General features: G+C 35.4%; 1 protein-coding gene across 39 annotated transcripts in view; it reads right to left on the bottom strand.

Annotated features, from left to right (window-relative positions):
- ABI3BP (ABI family member 3 binding protein) overlaps positions 1-8,479 on the bottom strand; it is a 187,678-nt gene extending 179,199 nt beyond the window's left edge. For 35 of the 39 annotated variants that reach the window (XM_072414769.1, XM_072414669.1, XM_072414687.1 and 32 more), the window contains exon 1: positions 8,313-8,479. In XM_072414769.1, coding sequence (XP_072270870.1) covers positions 8,313-8,391 — 79 coding nt within the window. In that variant the 5' untranslated portion in view covers positions 8,392-8,479. The remainder of the gene's footprint in view (positions 1-8,312) is intronic. The other 4 variants (XM_072414840.1, XM_072414809.1, XM_072414855.1 and 1 more) reach the window with 2 other exon arrangements.
- Between the last annotated feature and the right edge of the window lie 18,011 nt (positions 8,480-26,490).

Here is a 26,490-nt window from a genome sequence, read left to right on the forward strand (position 1 = left end):
CCCCACTTTCTGTAAATGTGTTTTGCTATTACAATGGGTTGCATTGCAAATCATTTATGCAATATTCTTTGTATAATTTCAGACAAAGGTTGTTAGGTTTTTATTTGCTCTTTGTGCCTTCCTAACTTGGTAACACTGGCACTCTTATTTTGACCAAAAAATGGGCAGGGGTTCACTTTATGAAGAAAAAGTTTGAGTTTGATTTTCAAGTCTTTAGGAGAAAAATATCTGGGTTGTTATCAGCAACATCTTGCTAAAAATACTAATAGCTAGATTTTCATGCTGCAAAATTGTCTCCAATATTTATAGTGACTAATCAGCAATAAGTATCTTAATCAAGAAAGTCAGTATTTTATAATAATATTCACATTCTGAGTATCACTGAGTAAGTCTAGAAATGACAGCCTAGCAATTAACAAATGCAGCCTTTATGTTTCTATCTCTCAGATATACTCAGGAGTTATAAATTGAATCTGAGCACCATACTTTATTCTAAACATATATGAAGCCTTTTAGGAGGTAATATCATCTGTAGTTAACTGTCTACAGGCTACAATCTTCTGCAAGCTGCACCAAGTTAACAAATTATCAGAAACGACCATATACCAAGGAACATACCAAGACTGAAAGATCAGACGTTAGGCTCGCTCCACTGCCAGAAGTGTACAGTTAACATAGTTACGGAGATATTCCAAGTAACAAGCAACTGAAATGTAAAACATCTGCATACTTTGGGCATACAAAATGCTGTATCTTCCAGAATGAGTGAGAATTTTACTGTATGTTTTCTTTTTTTTTTACCTTGGAAAGGATTACATGTCATTATTGCACTCTTACAATAATGTAACTCAGAAGCTGACAAAATGTGGACATTTAGGTAATAACACAGCCCCGGTACATTCCTTTCAGTTTAATCTCCAGTGTTTAAGTTTGAAGTTTATTAACAAATATTTATTGTTTTATACCCATCACAATCATTAAATGAGAATAACCATAAAACAGCACAGGACAAGGATGCCCAACATATGGCCTGCCATCAGCCATTTTGTTTTACCCACAGCTGTGCAAAAATGAATCTGTGCTACTTCAAAGCTGCTAACAGAGTAGCGAGCTGACACTACACAGTGCTTAGGAAAGTTGCTCTCCCTTTGCCTCGTCAGAAATGTAAGCACATTGGCTGTGTAGCTCTATAGGTGTTAGAAAATATGCCATCTGGCCCCCAGATGAAAATGATCGGACAACCTGTTAAAGAAAGCACAACTTTTCGGGACATTTTTTAACTTTTGTAATGCCCCAAACAATAACTATGCTGGGCTCTTTTTGCCAGTTAGTATTAGCCACACTTTGACACTTTTTTACTTACTTTCTCATATTGGTACTGCATCTTTCTTTGCCCCCCACATGATGTTCTATACCAGTATGTTGTGCCTGTATCTACCCATGTGCCACCCTCAATATCCTTGCTATGGCCCATAATTTGCTTCATTTGCATTCATGTGAACATCTCTCCAAGTCCATCCAGTCCTTCATAAAATATCACAGATAATAAAGCTCTTATGCAGAGGAGTCCAGAAAATGGGAAGTAAATGGTCTAACCCAGGGGTCCCAACCCCCAGTCCACGGCCCACTAGTGGGCTGCAGCCCTGAGCCGCAGACCCTGTCTCCCGGAGACATTGCAGGGTCAGAGCGGTGGGTGGGTTGTGTCTCTGGACATCATGTCATGACGTCACTCTGGGGGGAAGTTTCTTACCCTTACTTGTCTCCCCACGCATGCCGCAGTTCAGGGTCCACGCAATTAGTGGTCCATGAGCTCCAAAACGTTGGGGCTAACTAATTAACCAATTGTGTCTCCAAGGGGCTAACTCTGTGCTGTCTTCTCTGGTAGCTTTGTCCTTTCGGATCCAGTGGCATTAACATGAATATTTTTACTCATTTATTAATCTCAGACATCAAAAGTGTTTTGTTGTTTTGTATTACAATGCTTATTGTTACTGTTGGTTGTTTTGAACTAAAATTTTCTATGCCAAAATACAGGGCATGCTCACATAAATTAAGTAAAAACCTTTTAGTAACTAGCCAGCTGCTGTCACTGCCTCTAGGATTTTAATGATAGCCAACTTTTCAAAGGATTCCTTTAATTATTGTTTTCCAGAATGTATCCAGACTGCTGCATTTACTATGTTGCAATACTATGTTATGTATGGGTCCACAGGAAAACAGCCACAACAAACTTGTGACCCTGCACCTAGATCATTCACAATAAAATACATTCTGAGCATGCAGTAAAGGCACTTTAAAACAAGTTTCATTGCTGTATCCATAAGAAAGGTGCAGAAATTAATTGTAACATTTACAACTACTTTTTGTAGCAACCCCCAGTAATTTAATGTAAACAGTCAGCAGGTGTTTCTAAACTGTTGGAAAATGACTGAAACCAGATTCTAGATTCTTTGTTGTGATCCTTTAGAAAGAAAAAAAAACTCAAATTAAGGCAGCAAGCGAGGGATGTTGTCATGAAGCTCCTTCACTTTCTAGGAATATGTACATAGTTTAATGTCCATAGTTGTCTAGAGGTGCAGTTTACATTTTGGTTCTTTAAACTACAATAAACCCCATTTCTGTGAATTACCCTTCAGGGTTACACAAAATGTTTCTGTAGTGTTTTTTGTTACTGATCTTTATTAAATATAGACTTCCAGGTGACAATTACATTAAGAATGTTTTAAGAAGTCTTACGTGGCAATGATATCCAAGGTGTGGTTCATTCCTTAAGTAGTGAAAAGGACGTGCTCAACTATAGTGAGTGGCACAAAATGAAATAAATGATTGTACTCTGAGGGAGGGTGAGGTGCAGAATCAGGATATTGCCAAAATATTGATGGTTAGGCTTTAATACCTTACAATGCTTCTTGTGTACCCTCTGAAAACAGGCTTTGCTGGCGGGACACTTTGGCTATTTGGCAATATGGGTTTAAGTGGTCTCTCAGTCTTTAGTTCCAGGGCAGGGCAACATGGAAAGATTAATGTGTATACTTTCCATTCAACCAGTCACTTCCCACATAGCTTTGAAGGGGGCAGAAATAAACTTTATTGCCAGCACACACACCCATTTTCCTTCAATTAAATAATCCTTAATTGACGTTTGTACAGCATGGCATAAGTAGTTTAACCTTTCTGAAACTTTTCCTTTTCTAATCCATTGGCGAAAAGAACCATGGAAAGTGGCAGGTTTTTCACGCTGACAGTCTCACAAGGCAGTAGCCTATGGGGGGGTCTTAAATATTTTACATAATATACTGCCAATTGGCTGTTTCATTAAATGTGTTTCATAACATATAATGAATCTTCTCTAGCACACCCTGCAGAGAGATTTGTGTTGTGAGATCAACCATGCAGGTACAAATAGGTTTACTTCACTTCACTGCCCCCTACAAAATTGCAAAAATACAAAAAGGAATGTTATATGACATTCCAAACAACAACTGTTATCCTTATAACAATTGCTTAATACCTATGTCAATCCAGACTAAAATTTACAAATAATATATGCAGTCCCAATATATAACAAATATTGTTAAAATGATTCACCATATTTATCTTTTTATGTTCTCATTTCACCATTTAGATCATTAATATGTCCAGCTGACAACACTAGGCAGCCATTGAAAGTGGAGATAGAGAAACTCCAAAGAGTTTGGAGAAACAGGAAATCTAATTGTCATCACTACATCATTATAATCTCTGTGCGGGGTACACGATTCTTACATGTGCATGAACAGTAAAAAGGGATTTATGACACTTATCAGTCTATATTCTGCCTTACACAGGAAGAGTGCCAGGCTTATGGGTATGCAACCATCAAAGAATTGCTTTAAAAAAGTTTATTTACCAAGCAATATATTTGTATTTATTGTCTATTTGAAATGCATTTACAACTAATTTAAATCGCAAACTATTTGAGATAGTCAGTCATGTAAGTATTGTGAATCCTGCCACTTCTCTTTTGAAAATGCTAGTTCCTTGGCTGGTATTGGAGCAAGTAACAAGATAGGGATTTATGACACTCATTTACAGCATAAGTGTTCTGGGATTGCAAATGTAAAGTTCTTAAAGAAAACTTTCCCAAACTTTAGTCTGTTGTGTTTCAGTGATACAACTTCTAGCAAAGACTTCACATGAAATGAAATTGTTCTGGGTATGTTGCATATCTGGTCCCCTGCTATACACAATGGTTTCTCCCAATAGGTAATACATCATTACAAGTTGCAGCACTGATGTACAGGTCAGTGGAAGAAACCACTGACTACTTTAGGGACCAGACATGCTGGAAATCCTGGAAATGTCTCTATGACCTATATAGGATGAAACACATCAAGGTAGGCGCTTTTGTCTAGCAGGAGGCCATTAATCGAAGAGGCATAAAGCTGGTTTTCGAAAACTATAAAGCAGTGGTGCAGCTTGTTTTTTTAAATAATAGTAAGTGTGACTCAGGAATGATAGGTCTATGAGTCTGAACACTAACAGCAGCAGATTTTACTAAGAACCTGTTAGCATGGGGACAGAGTAATTTGTTCATTTGTCTGCACCTGGAGGTAGGTAGTTAGTGGAAGTAGGTATGTTAGTCTTCAAATACAAAAAACACACTTTGGATCCAAGTTCTATTGGGGCAAATCTGATCCCATCAATTTGCAATCAAAACAATCATTAGATGGCTTTGCTGGTTTAACAAAAAATGGAATTGAAAGGTAGAAAGGTTTTATTTCAAAATTAATTATGTCTCCTTAAATGTGTAGAAATAAAGCAATTTAATTAATTGATGCATTAATTAAAGGCAGTGTTAATGCTTCTGATTGAAGGCGCTTGGCATGGTTTTTATGATGTTTTAATTACAAAATATATTATTGCTTTTCAGGCAAAAAAGGGAGAAAATCCAACTTTTTAAAAGCTTTAATTTCATTATTGTGTATTATATTGTAATTTTATATGTAACATTATAGTGTAATGGTCAATGAAGCAGGGAATAATTATCTTCTGGGTGACGATTTCATGAAGTAGGAGCGTGTTCTGTGTTCTAACTAGTGTCCTGAGCTTGATTTCCAACAATAACACCACCTGCATAAAACTTATAGATTTTTTCTATGTTTGTGCATGGTTTTGCTTGGATTCCCCATTTTTCTCAAACAATAAAATACACCCTGTTGGATCAACTGGCTTCCACACAACTGGCCCTAAAGCATGTGTCTGTGGTACGAAGATTAGACTGGAAGATGTAGTAGGCCAGAGACTGATGTGAATAGTTCAGTGTTTCCTATAATAAACTGGGGAAAAAGTGTCTACAACGAGCAAATCAGTTAAGTTCTAAAAATACCATAAAAGCTGCAAGACATAGTTAGGGCAGGACTTGGTTCGCATGGTACATTGTGCAAAATGTTGGAATCATGCCACCCCTCACCACCAGCATTAGCAAATCACTGACATTTCATAATTGGAGCAAACAAGCCCTGCTCCTCTTTCTGTTACTAACTATCTGCTGTATAACTTTGTGATCCATTCTTTATTTGTAGACATTAGGTATAGAACAAACCTATATTGCAGACTTGCCTCTGACTGGCTGTGTCTGGCAATGTTTATTTCCTGCCAGATGAGGAACACATGCCCACCAATCAGAACCTAGCTTTGCATAGCCAAGATCCTGTCAGCTGGGGAATATGAGTTTTTGTGCAGTACCTGGCCTAACATTGAGCATATACTGTCAGGTGAGGGATACAAGCTACATTATAATTGTTCACATGCCATGGTGAACATCCTTTTAGGTGGGAGATATGAACTGCCAATTGGAAGCGACCCTGGTACCATACAGCTAATATCTAGTGGATATTAGTAGATTGGCATGTGACTAATGTAGTTTACCTTTCTCTGCATCACAACTCTACTCTAGTAATGGAATACCATGACGGCATGTAGGTTTTCTGTTGAAGAAATAAATCAAAGTGATGCATTATTTTGCACAGTGGTGTAGCGAAATGATGAAACATTCTGCCAGAAATTGGACCAATGCAGCCTGATCATGGCGTCTTGGTGTTGGAAAAGTCCAAGTCCTGGTTAGGTTGGTGAAGATGACCAAGTTCTTGTCAAAAATTTGGATCATGCCATTTATAGCCACACAGGGCTTTTAATACTATCAAGGACTTGGCAACACAAATATTTATGACTTTCTACAGACCTAATATCTCTATTAACCTTCTAAGCGGTAACCCTGAGTGTGGCTCGGGGTAAAAAAATCCAGCTGATAGCGGTAACCCTGAGCCATGCTCGGTGTAGTTAAATAAAAACCCGGTCCCACCGGCCTCCTCCAGTGTCCTGCCCGTCTGATTCCATCCTCTGGTGGTGTCCTCTTTCTTCAATTCTGTCCCCCGGCAATAGCACTGACATTCCCCAGCAGTTCCCAGTGCATGCGTGCGTCGGTCTGTCCGAGGAAGCGTTGCGGGAATTTTAAATTATTTTGAATGGGATTCAATACAAAATAACTATATTGAATCCAATACAAGGTAATCATTATATTATTTATATATATATATATATATATATATAATATACATGCTACTCTACAGTTATATTTCAAGTTTTAGTATTTTTTTTTTTTTATGCACACTTGTTTTAACAGATTTTTGTGTTTTTTATTTAAAGTTTATTAATAAATGTATTAAATATTTGACATTTTTGATTTATTATTTATGCCTAAAAATTACAGGCCTACAATGTAAAATACATTTTCCTAATGACAATGTACCGCTTTTAGACATATAAATCCAGACAGAAATGAACAGCCCAGGAGGTTAAGTCAGATCATTCTAGAAATAAGAAATAGTGGACTAAAAAACTTTTGTTACCCTGAAGTGTCTCATTTCCTCACTGTGTCCAATCATGATTGAAAAAACAAATTCACCTGATTGAATGAATGCTGGCCATCTTGGATCCTGTGCAATGTTCCAGCCTCTATAATTCAGTATGCTGCGAATGTAGCTTAAAAGTGAATTAGCAGATGAATTATATTTTCACATTCCCTGTTTGTTTCAGCACTGATTGTCCTATATTATCTTTTGCAGTAAAAGACAGGGAGCCAGTTGTTGTATGTGCAGCAGAATACTTTATGCATTGAAAAGTCAATCTATATAGTTCTCCATATAGGATTAGCTACAGAAAGGGAAGGAACCCATGTCAAGCTTTTAGTGCAGGTTTAGAGTAATTTATCTTCACTTGTCTTCCCTTCTCAAAATGTTTTACCAAACAGAAAGTGAGGGCAACATTCCAACCCAACATGAAATCTAATCCCTGCCCATAGCATATTCTTGTCATACCCGTCAGGTTTAATTTTCCCAGATCAGGAGATATCTCTTCACTTACTTTCCCAGAGTGTGCAAGACAGGGGATATCCCCACATTTTACCAGAACAGGTGTCTGTATGTTTGTCTTTCTCTCTTCTCTAGGATTTCACAATTGTTCTTGTTAGTGTAACAAATGTAAAATGATCATTTATATGAAGATTTCAAATTACTGACATATTCTCTTAGCACAAAGTATGCCAAAAAACATCTACCTAGCAGCCATTCCACATATAGATAGATCTGAGTCTTGCAGTGTAACATCTGAGTGATACAGTACAACTCCTGTAAAGTATCCCTAGCTGCACTAGGTTGGAACAAAGTCAAGAATGAAGAAACATGTCTCTCTAAACCTTTACTATTCCTGATGTCAGTGTCCTGCAGAAAATGACAGAGGGATAAAATGACTTCAAACATTTTCCAACACCAACCCACACACATATAGACTAATTAGGGACATGCCTTTAGCATGGTTCAAAATTGAACACAAGTGGAAACAAAATACACATGCCAATGGCTATGGAGCCAAACAATATCAGATGCAGAATCTTTTGTCACTCCAGCTGTTCTATCTGCATAATTGTATCTGCCAAAAAAGTGATCCACCCAGGCAGAGGGGGAGTGTCTGTGTTTTGGTAATCTGTGTACATTAATGCAAAAGAAAATAATAATACACTTTGTAGCTTTATAGGGTTTGCATGTGCATGCAGCCCATGTTCACCAGCATACAATCACATAGAAGAGTGCACAGCAAAGAGATAGAAGACACAGCTAGATCAGCACATTACATGGTCATGTAGTCACTTTTATAACTGAAATGCATATATTTATATAACATTGCACATGTATCCCTCCCAAATAATTTGCATATATGTTTTAAGGTATACCCACATCATATTTAAAAACTACTTTGCTTTTCCATTTACTTGCCTTTTGGCAGCTTCTGTGCATATCCAAGGTGTGCAGAAATAACTCCACAGAGAAACAGGAAAAATACTCTTGAAATCATGATTCCAAGTCCCCAGCACAATGAGAGGGATGCTGGTATGAAACACTCAGCAAGGTAGCTGACTTTAAACTTCTCTCTTCCCAGTGACAGGGGCTGTAACTTGACAAGAACTAAGTTTAGGGGGTGGAGGCATGACGACACACTCTCCAAAAATGTTCCTCTTCATTTGCATATGTGTAATAATATCAGATTGCTTATGTAATCATATTCTGGTTACTATTAAACATTGTTCAGCAGGCAGGAAGAAATAAAAGCAGTGGATTGTGATTCCTCTGTAAAGGAAGACTATGATATTGTGGGTTTTGGAAAACTAAAGTATTTAAGGAAAGTGGAACTTCCTTACTAACTGTAAGCGAGGTGCAGGTGATAAGGTTGTTATTACCATTAAACTGGTCAGGGATAAAAATAGATAGGGAAATATGAGCTAATATTAAATCTGCACATAAGGCTGTATAGCTGTTGTATAAATTCTGACATAAATAGAATTGTTGCTATGTACGAATTAGTGAATTGATTTATGAATCCGGTGAGGCTGATAAACGTTACATTTTTAAGGCAGATTGCAGTTCATTAGGATTCATAGAGATTTATGTACTCAGGGAGTTTAGGTAGAAATGTGTATGTACATTTTTGTGTGTACAAAAAGTTTGTAATATGTTTTCAGTTAAAATCCACATTCTGGAAAACAGTGTGTTTGCTATCAAAAGATTGATTGAAGTAAACAAAATTTCTCTAATAAATAAACATCAAGAAACCTCCTATATTTTTTACATTTAAGTCGGTTTAAGCAATGCATATTATCATTCACTAGTGTAGTTTATTTACAGTAAACCTGCGTTGCAGTGCAGCAAAATACCCAACCAAGGGTTGTACCAGTATGCTGTGTTGCAAAAGATACTTCAGGTCCTTTTTTCAATTTGTTGGGATAGGGCAAAGCTAGCCATAACTCTATAAATATGTTGATATATAAAAAAAATGGTGTAAATATGCACTTGAACAATACAAAAATAAAGTAATTACAACCAAATGTAAGATTCTAAATGTAATCAATTTTCAAATTTAAATTGCTGCAACTTTTTTATTTTAAATTGTGCCATGTGTGATTACTGCAGATTATCATCAACTCCCTGTACACCAACTTCTAATCAAGTTAAAGTAGGCACAGCTGTATTGGCTGCAGAACTATGAAAGTAGGGGAAGGGGTATGTCATTACATTATAGCTTCAATCTCACTTGTTTGTGTCATTTTACTTGTACTAATGTGCAGTGGAGCAGGGGTGTTCATACAAATGTCCATAGATATTCCCTGTTAAACAAGGTGGCAAGTTCTGGACCATTACCATTATATTACTAATATATAGCTACATGCCATAAGCACAAAGTAATGTGAACATGATCATTTATTTAAAGAGAAAATTAGTGACTCTGCAACTTTACCAATCAGTATGGTGTTATAGACAAAAAGCGTCAATTCACATGTTCAAATGTGACTTTCTAATATCTATATTATCTATAACATCCAAATATTTCAAAAAATTCTAAATCTAAAGAATTATTGCTCTGTAACTTTAGTTTGTGTTATGTATCATGGCTGCTAATAGAAAATCTTCCCTTTGCTATGGGCAGCTAGGTAAAAGAGACAGTGGGACCTTTCATTTTACTTGGATGGGAATTCTATGAGACAAAAAATAAATCCGAATCTGTGCCAGGCATGACAGTGAGAGCTTTAGAACATTTCATGCTGCCAGAAAGAGTTTGTTCCAAAACTGGGATAACAATAAAAAGGGGGTTCCTGGAGTCTAACTTGTCATATAAATTTATTTAGATATATAACAATATGAAAGCTGTGACAATAATGTATTGTTTAAGAGCAGAATGTAACAAAGTGGAATTATCATGTCTGGAATATTTAAGTTTGCATATTACAGGAACTTTCATAGAACCCTGGAAGGATCTTCCAAGGTGTGTATAACCACATGGACTGTCAGCTATTCTTAGTATTATACATAATGGATGTAAATTATAAATATAGGTGTATTCTTTTTAATATGTACAGTATGAGCACCAGCTAGTGATATATATTTCTAAGATATTTTAGTGCAGTAGGTGAACCAAATATTCACTAAGCCCGGCTATATTCATGACTGCATTTCATTTAGAAAACATTCCAACAATTGAATTGTTCCCATGACAGATAGCTAAAGGTAATTTACCTATTGGTGCAGATGTCATTCTTATTGCTGCAGGGAAAGTAATTCATCACTGCACACTTACATACCTCAACTGATAGACCATTATCTGACATCATACATTTTGCCTAACACATTCTTTTTCTGCATTTATTATGTGCAGCATGTTACTTGGCGAAATGCAGCTTTTTTAAATGTATGTAACCCCTGCATCCAGCAAAATGGAACCAGAAAATCACAATGCCAGCAATCATTACAGCATAATTACTTTGCCAGAATAAAATATTACAAGTACCGGTAACTATAAATTTATTTTTAAAGATAAATATCTTTTTATATAAACCAATCTAAGGCAATGCATAAAAAGCCATCTTCCCTTAACAACGTTTATTCAAATAGAGGAGCCTAACTTTTCATACAATACTTGGTTACAGTATAGTAAATTCATATATTAGTAATATTATTTAAAAAATGTTCTTACTTTGAAAATGTGTTTGTTTATGCAGTTAATCTAAATGTAGAAGCTTCCAGTGGTTTTTACTATTTCTAGATAAACACTAGAGGGCAGCAGAGTGGCAGGAATAACAGCTTCCTGTTTATAAGAAAACTACATGTTCCATGGTTCCCTGCATAAGTTTGATGAATGTGTCTGTTTACACTTGTAGTCCCAGCTCTTTATAGCTCAATAGGGTGGCTACAAATTAAGACATTCTGAATGGAGTATGAATTGTAGCCACAGACATTAAGGATATACAGTTCTCTGGAAAGAATATGTGGTATTTATGGGACTAACTAAATACATTTTTTAAACAACAGTATGAAAGAAGGTGTCATTAAGACATAAAACAAATACAAGTGTGTGTTTTAAATTTAGAAACATCTTACAAAATAATTGCAATTTAGCAATCATTAGATGTGTTAGTTCACAGAAGATACATAGGAAAACTAAGAACATTGAGATTTAAAGTCAGTGTACAGGAACAGGCATCACTAGAAATTAGTTGGTCCCCTAATGAAACTTTAAATGGAACTCCTTCCCCCAAAAAAAACTTATGAGATTTATTAAATTAGACAAATTTATGTATCACTCCCCTTCCCTATAACAAGTGCAACCACAGTTTCTCCCATACAGATACAGTAATCGTTTCCCCATAAAACAAGCGTAATCATTATTTCTCCCACATAGGACATATGGAGTCATTGTTTATCGCATATACCAATTGCCATCAAGTTCTTATTTAAGCATTGATAGCTTTGAAAAAGTGATAGGTATACGAATACTTTCTAATATTCACTTAGCTGCTACTTATCCCTGAATCCTACATGTAATTGGTATTTTATTTAATATTAGTAGTAGATGAGCATGAACAGAAATAGCAGGCTCTACTAGACCTATGTGCCATAGCATACATTTGTGCGGAACCACCTGTTAGATGCTCACAGTGCTCTCATTTATACCCCCTTCATAAACTATACAAACACACAGCTTCATAGAATGCTTCCTACTTCTAAGGGTCACCAGTAGTGCACACACAAGTTTATTGAAGTTGTGGAATGCAATACAGACCCTTAGCTTGTGTCTTGTGTTCCTGGGTAAGCCTGGGTCACACACTGTCCTTATCTCCTCCTGTGTCAGTGGGCGATAATTATACACCTAAGGTATTTCTTTCTTGAAAACGACAGCTAACAGCCAGTACACCTAAGAGACAGAAATATATTAGTTTTTTTTGTTTCTGAGTTTACATACATTTTTAATTGCAAAATGTTTATAATGGCTTAGATTGTATCCCCATTCAAGTCAGTATTAGCGTGTGTTCTTTGAAGAAAAAGTCATTTTTGTGGTTTCACAGTAACACTAGATTTAGAAAGCCAGAAACAAATCAATAGTTCCATCTACAGATACTTTACAAGCTTTTTCCAACTTGTGAAAGAAAATATAATTGCATTTCAAAGGTCAGAATTTGTGTAATCTTAATAACACTGAACTACAAGCTATGTATGTATGAATACAATCCATTCAAAACAATCTCATTTCTCACTCATTACTCACAAACAGCTGTTTGGGGCAGTTCATGGTCATCGGACACATAACATAGTTGGTAGAAAGAATGACTACAAGGTCATTGTCCATAGGCTTTGCATAACATCATTTTCATGGGATGTATACAAAGTGTAATACCAAAATAATTGCTGCTCTGTGTCATCCATTTGACATCTTCATTGTGCTCTTCTTGGCATTTCTTCACAATGTAATTGTTTAGACCTTCTCCCACTTTGCAATTTAATTGTGGTTATTTCAGCTATGGTATTTTAGTGGTATTTGTACATCATCACTTCCCCATAGCACTGCAGGCACAAATGCTGCTCCAACTGTCACACATTAGGATTTTAATAGCAGTTCTTCATCTCTCAATGCATGTATAGTTTTTTCCTAGCACTTTTTTTGCAAGCTACACAAAGAAGTTTGTATTGATGATTTATGTTCATATTTACACAATAATGCAAATGGTAAGTACCTTAAAAAGATCGTAGCTACCCTTTAGGACTTAATATAAAGCTAGATTTTTTAGGCTTTTTGACAATTCTTATTTACTTTTTTACTGTTGTAATGTGATATTTAGAAGTGGTTTTGTAATTTTCCTCCTGTATTTGGAAGTTAGTATCGTCCATGTGTTTATTAAGCCATTTTATTAATCCGATGAGGCTTGATAAGGTGAAATCGGTAGGATGAAGCTTGCGTCATTACATCAGATAAAAGCAGATTCACAAGAACTATTAACGTGGAGTTTATTGTCGAATTTCTTTGCTACCGATTTAATGTGTGAAGTTGATGCTCCAAGCTTCATACTTGATTCCTTGAGAGTTTAATGATTTTACTATAATAAAAACAGTTTACATCATCATTAGTTTTACGTATTCTGGAGGAACACTATCTACTTTGATTGATCACAAGGTGTTTGCGCTCCTTGTTTTGGAGGTAAATCTCATCATCCGGGATCGAGTTCCAGCAGTATTTCTGCTATTGGATACTGTGATGATTAACTCTTTATAAAAGCATTGTTGGAGCGAATTTGGCCATTATAATTGGAGTGGATTCACATTAAGAGTTTGGGGTCTTTGTTTTGGATCAGTAACTTTTTTGGTAGACTTATATTTATATAATTTTTTTTATAGTTGATTATGAGTTTCATATAATTTTAAGTGAAACTTTTTACTTATTTTACTTTTTAAGCTACATTGGAGTGGTTCAAAGAGAAATATTGAAATATTTTGGAATGGTCTAAGCAAAGACAAAGACCTAAATCCAATTAAGAATCTGTGTTATGACATGAAGATCACATCACTGCAACTCATCTAACATGAAGTATTTGGGGCAGTTTTGCCGTAAGGAATGGGTAAAAACACAGTGGTTAGATGTTTTAAGCTGATGAAGACATACCACAAGGAAATTTCAGCTGTGATTCCAGCAAAAAGTGTTTTACGTCTTATATCCTTTACAATAAAAATATTTTACAACTTCAAAGTGGTAAGCAAGTGAGATGGTGATAACACCAAAAATAAAATCAGTTTTAATTCCAGGTTGTAATATGACAAAAAAGGACAAACACCAAGGGTAATAAATAAATAATATTGTAAGGAACATAGACGATTGAAATACAAATACTTTAAATCGAGATACTATTAGTAGCTGAGAATAGCTGAAATTAAAATCCTTATGCACTTCTTCAACACATTATTCAAAATATAAAAATGTTGGGATTTGTATGTAGGATGTTACTACTTTATAGAATGCAGAATGGATGATTGTTGATTTTTTTGGTGTGTTTTTATTTCACTTGAGTTGTTGTTGCCATACAGATTCAAAAGGTTTTGCATCATAAATCAAATCACTTGTAGGCTTTGCTAAAAAATATATGTATACATACAAACCTAACCTCAGTTTGATCCTTCTAAACACACATCTTGCAAGAAAATAAATTACTTTACATATTAAGTTGGTTAACAATTTAAGTAAAAAGTACGCTTAATTACAATTGACAAACTGAACCTCATTCTTTTGACAAAGGAATTTTCTGAAGACAGAAAACTATGCACAAAAGTTTGCACAAAAGCAGAAACATGTTGAACAGACCTAACATATTTCATATAGACATATGCTTTTGTATTTGTGGAAAGGGAATACCATTAGGCATGTTAGCCACCAGGTGTTTTTGGCTTAGGAAATAGTAGTTTATTAGTTCTTTCAAGCATTCATCCAGGCCCCCTTTTTTTTTTCCTATCTACAATTAAGCAAGAAACGTATAGATGAGGTTTGAAACAGTTTACATAATTTGAAGGTATCTTTATTACACTTGTTTTAGTCCTCTTCATTACATAATAAGTACATAAAACTATCATCACTTTAGTAAAGAACTCCAGACGTGAACCATGTGGCTTTAATTTGCTCTTCGCAAAAAATAAAGTAATGTATAATCTCTTCATGGATTTCAGTTATGCTACAGAATGTCATGATTGAGCTTTTCAGTTCTCCTGCTTTGTATTCATTCTTCAAACTTAACTCTACCTTGTAACTTTGATTCCTTACTCAGAATTGTATTACTATGGTTGATTTAACTTAGAGGATGTAATTGATGCCATATGAATGATCTTTGGCAGTTATGTAATGCCATAAAAATGCCATTGGGTAGATGAAATAAACATTCTGCAAAAAAAAGTAAAGTAAAGACAATATGGAAGATACATTTAAAGGGAACCAAGTGATAACAACTGAAAAGATCTTATAGACTAGTCACAAAAATATTTTTAAATTGTTTTGTAAATTTGTATATTAGTGGCTGTAAAAATATGTGCAAGTCTGTGCACACAACAGAAAATACTATAGTATTACATTGGAGTTTAAGACCCTGGAACTATATGCTGTATGTATATGCTGTATATACCACTTTTCTTCCACAACCATATTAAACATTAGTGGTAAATAGGTTTTCATATATTCCTAATAAGGGTCTAAAACTTGAGACCTGCCCCTTACATTGTGGTAATGCACAAAAATATTGAGCTGCATAACAATGTGAGGACAGCAGTAAAATCTGCATTCAGATATTTTTAAGGAAGGTTGGGTTTAGGACAAGTGGGTTAAAAAAAGGGATTGGGAACACATATAGGCATAGGGACAGTGGAAGCTGATAATGGCAGACAAGAAGCTTACATAGAAGAGGTATCAAAGTCAGATAGTATGAAATGGGATTGAGATATACCCCAAGAGTGATCACCTGGAAGACAAGAATGTATGAATTGAGAATTTGCATTATATCATGAGCAGAATCAGAGCTTAGTGGTATAGTAGATGACAGCCATGGTTTCCAAATTTTAGGAAATCAAGCGTTTTTATCAATAAGTATCACTAGCAATTTTTTATTACCTATAGTGCCAGGAATTGTTTTTTCACTTCCTAAAGCTGAAGAGCGAGGTTTTCCAAGCCCTTGCAACAACTTGCTTTGTTATAAAAATGTGGGTAAATATAATGCTTTGCCAATTTGCTTTAAAGCACCCCAAGGTACTGGGGAATGTGGTGCTGCACTCCATAACACATGGTAACATACTGCTATGTGCTGTAAGTGTGCTGCATCTGAAACAACTGTACTTGTTTGATTTTTATGTTCGAATGTTCTTGCAAGCCATTTATTTTAATGAGATTTCCCAATACAAGGGATGGTAATATGTGACATAATGGAGGTTAACGCATGTGCATTAACACCATACCTCGAAGGGACGCTTAGAACTCCAAAACCATATATATTCTTAAGGTAGCAAAGAAATGATGAAAATAGGTCTGCTCTATTCACTGCAAGGAAGCAGCTGAGATACCATAAAGCAGGAATTGAATTAGGGTTTTCTAGATGTTTTAAAACATGGTCTTGTTCCAATTAAGCAATGCTAGTTAACTTGATGTGTTCAAATATACAAACACAAAAAAAATACAAACACAGAAATAAAAAAAATTATTGTAGTTAAACTTTAAATGTCCTTTGTATTCCGAATGAACGTTGTGGAACAGTAAGGCTTCAGTCACTATAACAGATGAGGCAGCCAAACATCATACCGCAATGTATATGCAGCTCTTCATTGCAACTCTAACCCTATTCATTGCATTAAACAGTGCACATTATGTACAGCAATAAAAGCCGAGAGAAAGTACTTCTGACCATTTAACATGATTTTCCCACTTTTTAAAATGTTGCAATGAGTGCTGACAGCACTGCACAGCATGCACTTAAGGATAAGCAGATGTGAATGTCACTTGTTCTTAGTGACACATCTGCCATTCATGGCCAAATCAACATGGCTATCAGAAGAAATGTAGAAGAGCAGTTTCTAAAGTTTATATAATTATACAATAGAGAACTGCTAATTTACAAGAAAAAAAAGGAGTTAACCAACAATGCCCTTTAATACGGTGCTTGTAATAAGCAGCACACCATGGCAGCTCATCAAAATACCATTTTTTATTCTATTTCGAACTGATGACAATATAATGAAATTATGTGTTGATGACAAAATGATCTTTGCTGTGGATTATGGCTCGTCTTCATCATTTCCCTTCACACTCTAGTTTGCTGGCTTCTTCTACCCCTCTGTAAAGTTAATGCCAGAGGACAGCAGCTTTGGAAAAAGATTGCCCCGGTAAATAATAGTGTGCATGTTCTTGTATCTGTTCCTACAGTTTTTAGTGTCAGTCCCCCTTCAACAATGCTAAGTGACCCTTGCATTTTAAGCCAAAACAAAAATCATTTTCTTGTAGATAAACCCTCAAATTTAGCTGTAAAACAATCTGTCTCTGTTATGTAAACCAACAGATGTCACCGGAATAGTCACACCCCAACATGATATGATGTCAAGTCTGGGGATGAGAAAAACAAGCTTTGCTTTACAACTTCAAATCTAAATGTGTTACTTTTTTTTCAGAAGTTTTCATCTTCTCTTTAAATTTGGAGCTCTCACAATATTCTATAGAGAACAGCAATTAAATGGAAGCACTAAGGTTACCAATGGGTCATCTTCCCATGAGAATTAAGGTAGAATTAGAATTAACCAGACAATGTTATTTTGTATTTGTAAGGGACAAATAGAAATGCCCATAAGTCCGCCCCAGTGATGCTTCAACTTTAGCAGGCTTCTCCTTTAAGCATGATTTATATATTTGTGTGCACTGGTACTAGGGTGCTCCCAAGGCCTTGGATTATCCTGTTGAGCAGAAATCTGTCACCTACAGTAAAGAAGGTGAGCTAGGAACTGTAGTCCATATGGGTAGCAAAATGACTTTGCTGGTGGTAATGAGAGCCACGTTTCTAAACCACAGTTTTCAGCAGGGATAACTGCACAGCCAACATCTGGACAGGGAATGGAGTAATGGTTGAGGTGGATCAAGAGATCAGATCCAAAGAGTCCAACAGGTCAGAGGAAAGTCAGCAGTATCAGAGATAGCAGGGAAAGAAAGTTACAGGATTTAGGCAAACTAAGAACAGAAAGGAACCAAAAGTCAACTAGGAGACAGATTTAGGAATACAGGAAAATGAACTTGGCAATGATCAAGGAACACTGAGGACAGGATAACAAGAGGAACATGAAACGAGAATAGGTTACAGGAAATAGGTATCACACAGCTACTACAATAGGCAAATCTGTTATGAATATATTAGTCTAGTTCACATCTTATATTATAATTTGTTTTATTTCTTATGGTCTCCCAGAATTAACAAGCATCCAGTTTCTAGTTCAAAATACCATCCATGACAATGTTTAGGAGGTTTAATCCCCCATTTGAATATTTCAATGATTTTTTTACCTTAAAAATCAAAAAGAGGTAATATGTCATGTTATAATGAGACAAGGCAAGAAATATATGAAGCCATATAAAGTTAAAGTGCAGCCCTGCAAAATTTGACAGCTGGGCAGGTAAGAGCAGCTATTTTAGGAAGGACATCACCTGTCCCTTTCTGCAATAACCACCTGCCTGATAGATATTTTAAAGTAGGAATTTAGTTCCACTTTTAGTATTAAACCTGTAGTTAAAATACCAGTTTTCAGTGAACTTGAAGAAGTACTAGAAGAAAAGTAAGCATCTTAAAAGGGAGGGACTTTTTGTGCATCTGAGAACGTGGCAGGGAGTATTGATATACTTTTTGTTTGCTCTAGATAATGTATTGCTCCCCAAATATGTTACACAATATGCTATATCACTGTGAAATATAACATGCAGTAACATTGATGACACTCTCCCAGGTGGATTTAATTCTCTTTATTATATCAAGATAACAGAATTAATAAAAGTTACAACTGCCTGAGGGACTTTAGATGCAACTAACAAAGAGTGAATATGAAAAGATTCCTGGAGGCCAGGAAAGCCCCAGTAATATACTCTGTCATGCTCCAGGAAGATATCCAGAATATGTGTGTTTAATTCCGATAAAGCTGAGCGATATCATCTGGCTTAATATTTTGTTGTCCATAACAACAGGCAAGAAAGGACATGTGTTCCAGCCCACTGGGTCACCCTAAGCCCAGATTACTGCTGAAATAATAGAGCTCTCATCTTTTTTTTTCACCACACATACTAAACAAAAGCTAAAGCAACATTTTCTCATTATTGGACAAGATCAAATCTACATAAACTTAGTAAGATGATAAGCTGTTGTGAGGATATAATCGTCCATTAAAAAAATAATAATGACGTAAGTATTTGAACTAATAAATGTAAATTATAACAGTAGTTAAGTTGAAAGAACTATGAATGGGTAAAAGGTATTAATTTTGTACAAACCAAAGACGCCCAAACCATATTTGTAATAGTAGCAGAAATTGTTTTATTCTACATGTAGGTGGTTTTCTTCCTACTAAAGTCAGCTTCACTCCAGCATGAAATATGATGATCATTTATATATAACAAACTGTATGCACTTATTTAAACAGAAACTGTTAAAATGTAATCAAGTAATCATATTATGGACCATACTTCATGTTTACGAATAGTATTTTATTTATCTAAAACAGTATCTGTAACATTTGCAATGTCATGCCTCACCCTAAAAGGCAATGACTATTACATCCTGACCTTACACCTTCTGTGTATGTCATCCAAAGGACAAAATCAGAGAAAACACTGAATCAGGAAGATGGAACCTTGATCCTCTGATCTTCAGCAGCCAAGGGTATCTGGCACAGTGTTCGCCCCAGAAAAATAATATCATTCCCACATAATTTATACTTCTTGCTTTCCAATATGCTTTTGTTCATTTATCTACTGTACACTACATAAATAGTAATTAAGTTCTTTGCTCTAAATTCAAGATTTAAGTGTGCAGAAAATTAAATTCTTCCAAAGTCTTTAAAACATATGTAATATCCAACAATTGAGTTTTTTTATTTGCAAGCATTCATTTACAAATACCCACTGATCTTTCCATAATCTGGCAACCAGTTATTTATTTATTTTATAATCTGTGCTTTGTTTTTCCCTTCTATAGAGCTAACACACGCCAAGTCCTAGGGTGACAACGCTGCTCCACCAAAGGTACAGGCCAGAGAGCCCTGTTAATCCTGCTGGTCCTGACACATTTCAGGGATTATTACTGCTAGCCCTTAGGTTATGTACACGTGCTAGAAGATTGTGGCCCTATAGAAGATTGTACTTTCCTATAATGGATAGCATTCCCACTTACCACTTCCTCATCATCCTCCCTCCCCTCCCATCAGAACAGCTATGTGTGTACAGTGCTCCATCCTTCTCCTGTCAAGGGAATCCATCATGAAAGATTGAAAAAAATGTCAGGAATGCTATGCATCCCAGCACATTGCCTACAAATGCTGGCATGGTCTGAATATTATTTATGTTGTAGTTATTATTGATGCTGTTATTATTATACATGCTGTTTTTTTTATTGAGGTTGGGGTGTTGTTTGGTAGGTTATAATTAATTCTGGGGTTACTACTGATGCTCAGGACTTTTCTTGGTGCATGATGGATGTGTACTTACACTGGGGCCATATTTCATGCTTTAGTTATTTTTATTGCAAAGGTTTATTATAGATGCTGTGGTGTATGATTGATGAGGTTGTTATAAATACTGTTTTTTTTATAGATGCTGGGGTTTTTTATTAAGGCTGGGGGTTATTGATGCTAGGGTTTGATGCTGAGGGTTAATAATAATGCTAAGGATGCTATTGAGGCTAGAGATTTTTTATTAATGCCGGGGGTTATTGTTTCTGGTGTTTCATACGGGAGTTTACTATTGATTCTGTTGTTTTACATGATGGGCTACAATTTATTCTATTGGTTTTTGATGATGTTGGGGTTTGATGCTGGGGTTTTTTATTGATATTTAGATTTTGATGCTGGGGATTAATGTTTGCCATGAAGTTTACTGGTAGTTATTGCTGACCCTGACACTTACTGGGGATTATTAATGTAACTGCGAGTTTTTTACTGAGGCCGTAGGTAATTGCTTTCGGTAGGGTGTATTGCTGGCTCTGACCCTTACATGGGGTTTTTCTTGACCTGGATGTTATTGATGGGTGTTATAGCTTGCCTTTCCCTGACCCTTGCTAATGATTATTATTTCTGACCATGCCTGGGGTTGATATTTCTAGCTCTAACACTTGCTAGGAGTTATCATTACTGGCCCTGACACTTGCTAGATGTTATTATTGCTGCCAATTACATTAACAATAGGGTCTGTTTTATTTCCACATTCTCTTCAGTGCATTCCTGGGTATATATTGTGTAGGCCATGGCACACAAAAAACAGCAAAAAGACAACAAACCATACACAGTAAGGCAACACCAACGAAACTCAATGTCCACAAGTATTTTCATTCCCATATAGAACATCACATTATTTCTTACTTTCTACAGGTGTAAATGAAATCAGCAAATATTAACTGATATGACCCCCAAAAATGTTGTTCCTTTTTTCCTAGTTGAGATTTACATGACATTTACAAAGGTAAAAAATATGATCAGTACAGTATAAAAGGACTGGATAAGGAAACTCCAAAAAATGCTGTAAGTGAATGTTTGTGAAACTTTACCCATGTAACTAGATATTTTGTTTTATCCATTTGTGTGGGTGCTCAGATTTCTCACTTATATTCATAGACCTTGTAACTATATTTAAAAACACTTGCCTGTACCTTCATGTATAGGCAGGACTAAATAATGCATCTGATGTTCTGATTCTTCTATGATTAGACGGTTGCCTTCCATCATGTTCTGATTGTAGTTTATTGCAGCAAGTGCCCAGAATGCAAAAGTGGTTATCAAGGATTGAAAAAAGCAATTAAAAAAGTTTGTTAATTCTACATTATATTGCTGGGTTACCGACAAAAAGCAAGTGCAGGTTTGTTATTCTATTTTTTATTTCAAATTAACCAAAAGTGGAAGGCATTCTCAAAACACACAAACATCTGTTGGCATCCCAGCAGGGTATAAATCACATGTTGGAGTACATCCTTTAAAAATTGGCTTTCCTATCTTCCATTTCCAACCAAGAATAGATGGATAGGAATAAAGGAAAAAGTTCTGGTAATTTGGAGCTCTCATAATGACCTTAGGAACACATCTGGTTGTTAAATCCCTTAGTCCTGTAAATTGTTTGAGAAATATATATATTTTTTTTAAATAAAGAGGCATTCTTTATATCTAAACCAATCTGAGCTCCAATGCTTTTGCTGTTTTCATGATACTAACTTCTTATGACCACTTTCCAAAGCTTTAACTTTGTGTGTCAGTGGGCTTTTCTTTTACCATACATTTATAGTTCTTATAATAATTTGATTTCAATACATTTTTATTTCTTTTAAAACAAAGGTGATACAAACATTTATAGTACAAGTGTCATCCAAATCAATTGACTCCAAACCATACATTTTTAAGATAGTTTTGTGCATAGATGCATTTTCTTTCAGCCATTGATGTATCCAACTGATGAATCTCTCTGTTAGCTTAAGTGATACCTTTGAACCTATAGAAAACAACGGTCGGTTAAAGGACTTACCGTATTTTTCGGACCATAAGACGCACTGGACCATAAGACGCACCAGTTTTTTAGAGAAGGGAAATGAAGAAAAAAAAGATTCTGAAACAAATAGTGTCCTAAAATATTTTATGTGCATTAAAAACCAACATCACAGTCATAAACCGCGCTGAACAGGAGACGGGACGGGACAGCAGCTGGGAAGGATACATTTTGATACATTTGGACCATAAGACGCAGGGACTTTTTCCCCCCACTTCTGGGGGAAAAAAAGTGCGTCTTATGGTCCGAAAAATACGGTATGTTAAAGGACTATGGGGAAATGTACATAATAATTTGTATACTTCAAATTTAGTTTTCTATCACTTATGTAGTTTGGGGATAATTGCATTTTTCGGATATATTCCATTTGTCATGAACAAAAACAAAGATTAAATACAGAAAACAACAACATATATGTTTTTGCACCAACCAACTAGTTACATATTAATTTTCCCTATTTGTATAAATATAATACATACAGTAGGTTATGCATCTCTTTTCTTGTCACAGTATTAAACAATGTCTGGAATTTACAATACTTTCAGCTAACATTAGATTTTCTGACAGTTTCTCTTTTAACTTTTTCTTATTATATTGTGTTTCTTAAGTTGACACTTTTTTTGTAAGAATGGCCAGATGATTTCATATTTTCCATAATTATATTTCACATACAGACTCAGAAGAGCCCTCTAGTGGCAGTCTGTGTGTAATATTTCTGTACAGCTAGTTACTTTATACAGTTCTGGCCTGCTGTACAGCATTTAATGCTAAATGACTGCTCTGAGAAAATCAGAACATTAGCTAAAGAAATAGGGTACTGTCAAGACTGAAGAGGTTTTGTTCAGTGACATTTCTTCAAGATGCTTAGCTGCAAACTATGTTTGTATAACTGCCTATGTCTATGGCATATTATAAAGTCTATGGGAATGCAGAAGAAGGTCAACTGCTTGTCAAATGCACCTGTAATGGCTTCCGAATGATCTGAGGAGCACCTCAAACTGATGTAAAACTCAAGCTGCTTTTGGCCATAGAAGCCTGCTGACCAGTATGTTTTGCATGACTAAAACTCACTGTGCATGTTACAATCGGACTGTACAATGTCTGTACATGCTACAATCAACTTTAGATTTATTAAAACTGTAAAAACTTTTAGCTGGTATCCAATTAGGCAGACCACTGCACTACGAATTTGTTGGTAAATCTAAAGAACTAAAATACAGTTAGTGTGCACCTGAGCTTTACACTTGCTTAACACTAGTGTTGCTGTTTGGATTTGGGCCAAATGTGAAATCCATCCAAACATTCTACATTTTTTAGGTCAACTTTATTAATCAAACTCTATGAAGTCCCAAGCCCTGTCCCCTTATGGCTATCAAGTGATGGGGATACTGATCACTGTTTACCATACGAATGTGCCTAAAGCTGATATTAGGCAATGAGCCTGCTATGTTGTTTAGGGGCCTGCTGTGTTGTTACCTTGCTAACCAAGCACTTGGCAATATGAACCCCACTTCTAGGGACACTCATGCCTTTGCTACAAAAACAATCAAACCTTTGCAGCCTTTCGTTAGGTAATATTGAACGCATCAAAGAACATTAAATTGTTATGAAGCCATCACTGGAAAGGAAGACACAGACGGTAGGCCTCAGGGAAACTTCTAGGGTGGATTGTAAATCAAAACGTAAATGTTGATACTCTTTTATAAATTTCTTTCATACAGTTTTGCTTAAAGCATTTTGGGAGCCATCTATGGCTACGTGATATGTGGTAATGTATAGCTGTAATGCTATATTACCAGAGAAGGGAGGGAAAATAATTGTTTATTATTAAATAGGGACTATCATGAAAAATCTACAGTCAAAAACCCTTACTAAGACCTCTAATGCACATTGCAGCTGCATGCAAACTGGTAATGGCCAAAAAAATGTTTTTTGAAACTCTGAGTTCTTTAACAGTTGAATCTACTTGTTTTCCAAATTTCAAATGGAAATGGAATATGTGAATAATATGAATCCAGTTCTTCCACCTCTAAACAGTTCTTCACTCGCATTTTAGGGGCTAAAGTATGAGCCAAGTACCTTTCACTACCTTGTAACTTGTGTTTGTCTTAGGACGTAAAGGATAATGTAGAAAAACACTACCTCACCTCAATTCTATTTTAATGTGTAAGGTGAAGAGACTTTTACAAGACCTGCACAAAAATAGTGATAAAAATATGGGATCGGGGTTTGTATTTTGTGTGTTAATACCACATAAAATATTATATTGCCATGAATGGTAATTTTTTTAACGTGTACTTGTTCCCTACATTAAGTAAAATTCTACAAGTATGAAAAAGAGTTATCACTTTGTGCTTGCAAGTACATTTTAAATGAATTGTTCTTTGTCTACGTTTACTGTCTACATACAGAGGAATTAGACAGTTTAGTGGTAAACCGTATCAGTGAACTTCTTTTTTTTTTTTTTGCTTCTTAGAACAAATACTGCATACATTAAAAAAGTGTGTTATATCTCTTTTACAAATGCAAAAAATATACTGTAATCTTGCTAGAAATTTTGAACGTTTATAACTTCCTGAGCTCTCTAACTGTTACCAGATACAATAGGGCTAATTTACTTGAAGAGTAAACCATGTTCCCTTTGTAAGGTGAATTTACACTTCTTGGGTTCAGATAAGCTTCAAGCTTCACTCTCACCACTGACTTCAACATTCCAACCCTATACCATATGTTTATGAATCTGTAAATGAGAATAATCAAATATTGACTGTTGGTGTATCATTCTTTTACATGTATTTTAAATGACAGTGACTGATTTGTTTAAAGTGCATGACTGAATGTGACATATACTACTTTATAAATATGTTCCTACATGTATGAATTTGTATAATTTAAAGCTGAACAATAAACGCACAGAGTTCAAATCCACTTTGTGAGCACTAAAAACCTTGAGGGCCTAGTTTTTAGTTTGTATAATGACATTGGGACTGTGCTGGGGGAGCATAAATGTTGGATGTTCCCAGCAGTCCCCCCCCCCCCACTAAGGTCTGCCTGCAGAAAACTAGGTACAGGAAGGTCCATGATAAATCACCCTACAGAAAAACAGACAACAGTGTCTGGTTTTTATTACAGGAAGCTCATGGACAGAGAAAAAAGTTTCACACTGGGTTACTGCATGAATCTGGAGGAAAAAAAGCAGGCACAATGTGGCTAAAACAAGGATACACCTTGCGTATGTGTGTATGTAGAAAGATTGACTTATTTTGGAATGCAACTTTAGATATTGTTATATTTACCGTAATATACTTTTCAAGATGTTATTAGTAAAAAGACAGACATGTGTTGACATATTTAATAAAAATTTTAGTTCTAGTTTATAAAAAAACACATATAACATTGATTATAATAATTGTAACTTAAATTTATAATAAGGCTTATTGATCTGTTGTCTATGCTTGTAAATTTTCTTTGATAAATCCTAAGGTAGAAGTTTACCCTAGATGAATTATATTTCTGGAGCTTCAGGTTTCGAAACAAATTAAATTTTTAAATATAATGTTTTTTTTAATTTTAATTTTTTTTTTGTTTATATGTGCTGGTGATTCCTGACAATATTTAGGTTTTTCCAGTCATTGATGTTCTGAGAACCATTGGAGACAATGCTAAGGAGAGCCAATATCCAATCCAATATCAATAGACGCCAATATCTTAAACATATAAATAATTACGAATAATCAATTAGATTTGTAAGAACACACACATTTAATCCTGCCTACATTGTGAAGCAGAAAAGAATCGTCTAGGACTTTTGACTGCACAGCAACTCATAATGGTTAA

This window comes from Pyxicephalus adspersus, chromosome 1 (genome assembly GCF_032062135.1).
Source record: "Pyxicephalus adspersus chromosome 1, UCB_Pads_2.0, whole genome shotgun sequence".
Taxonomy (NCBI): domain Eukaryota; kingdom Metazoa; phylum Chordata; class Amphibia; order Anura; family Pyxicephalidae; genus Pyxicephalus; species Pyxicephalus adspersus.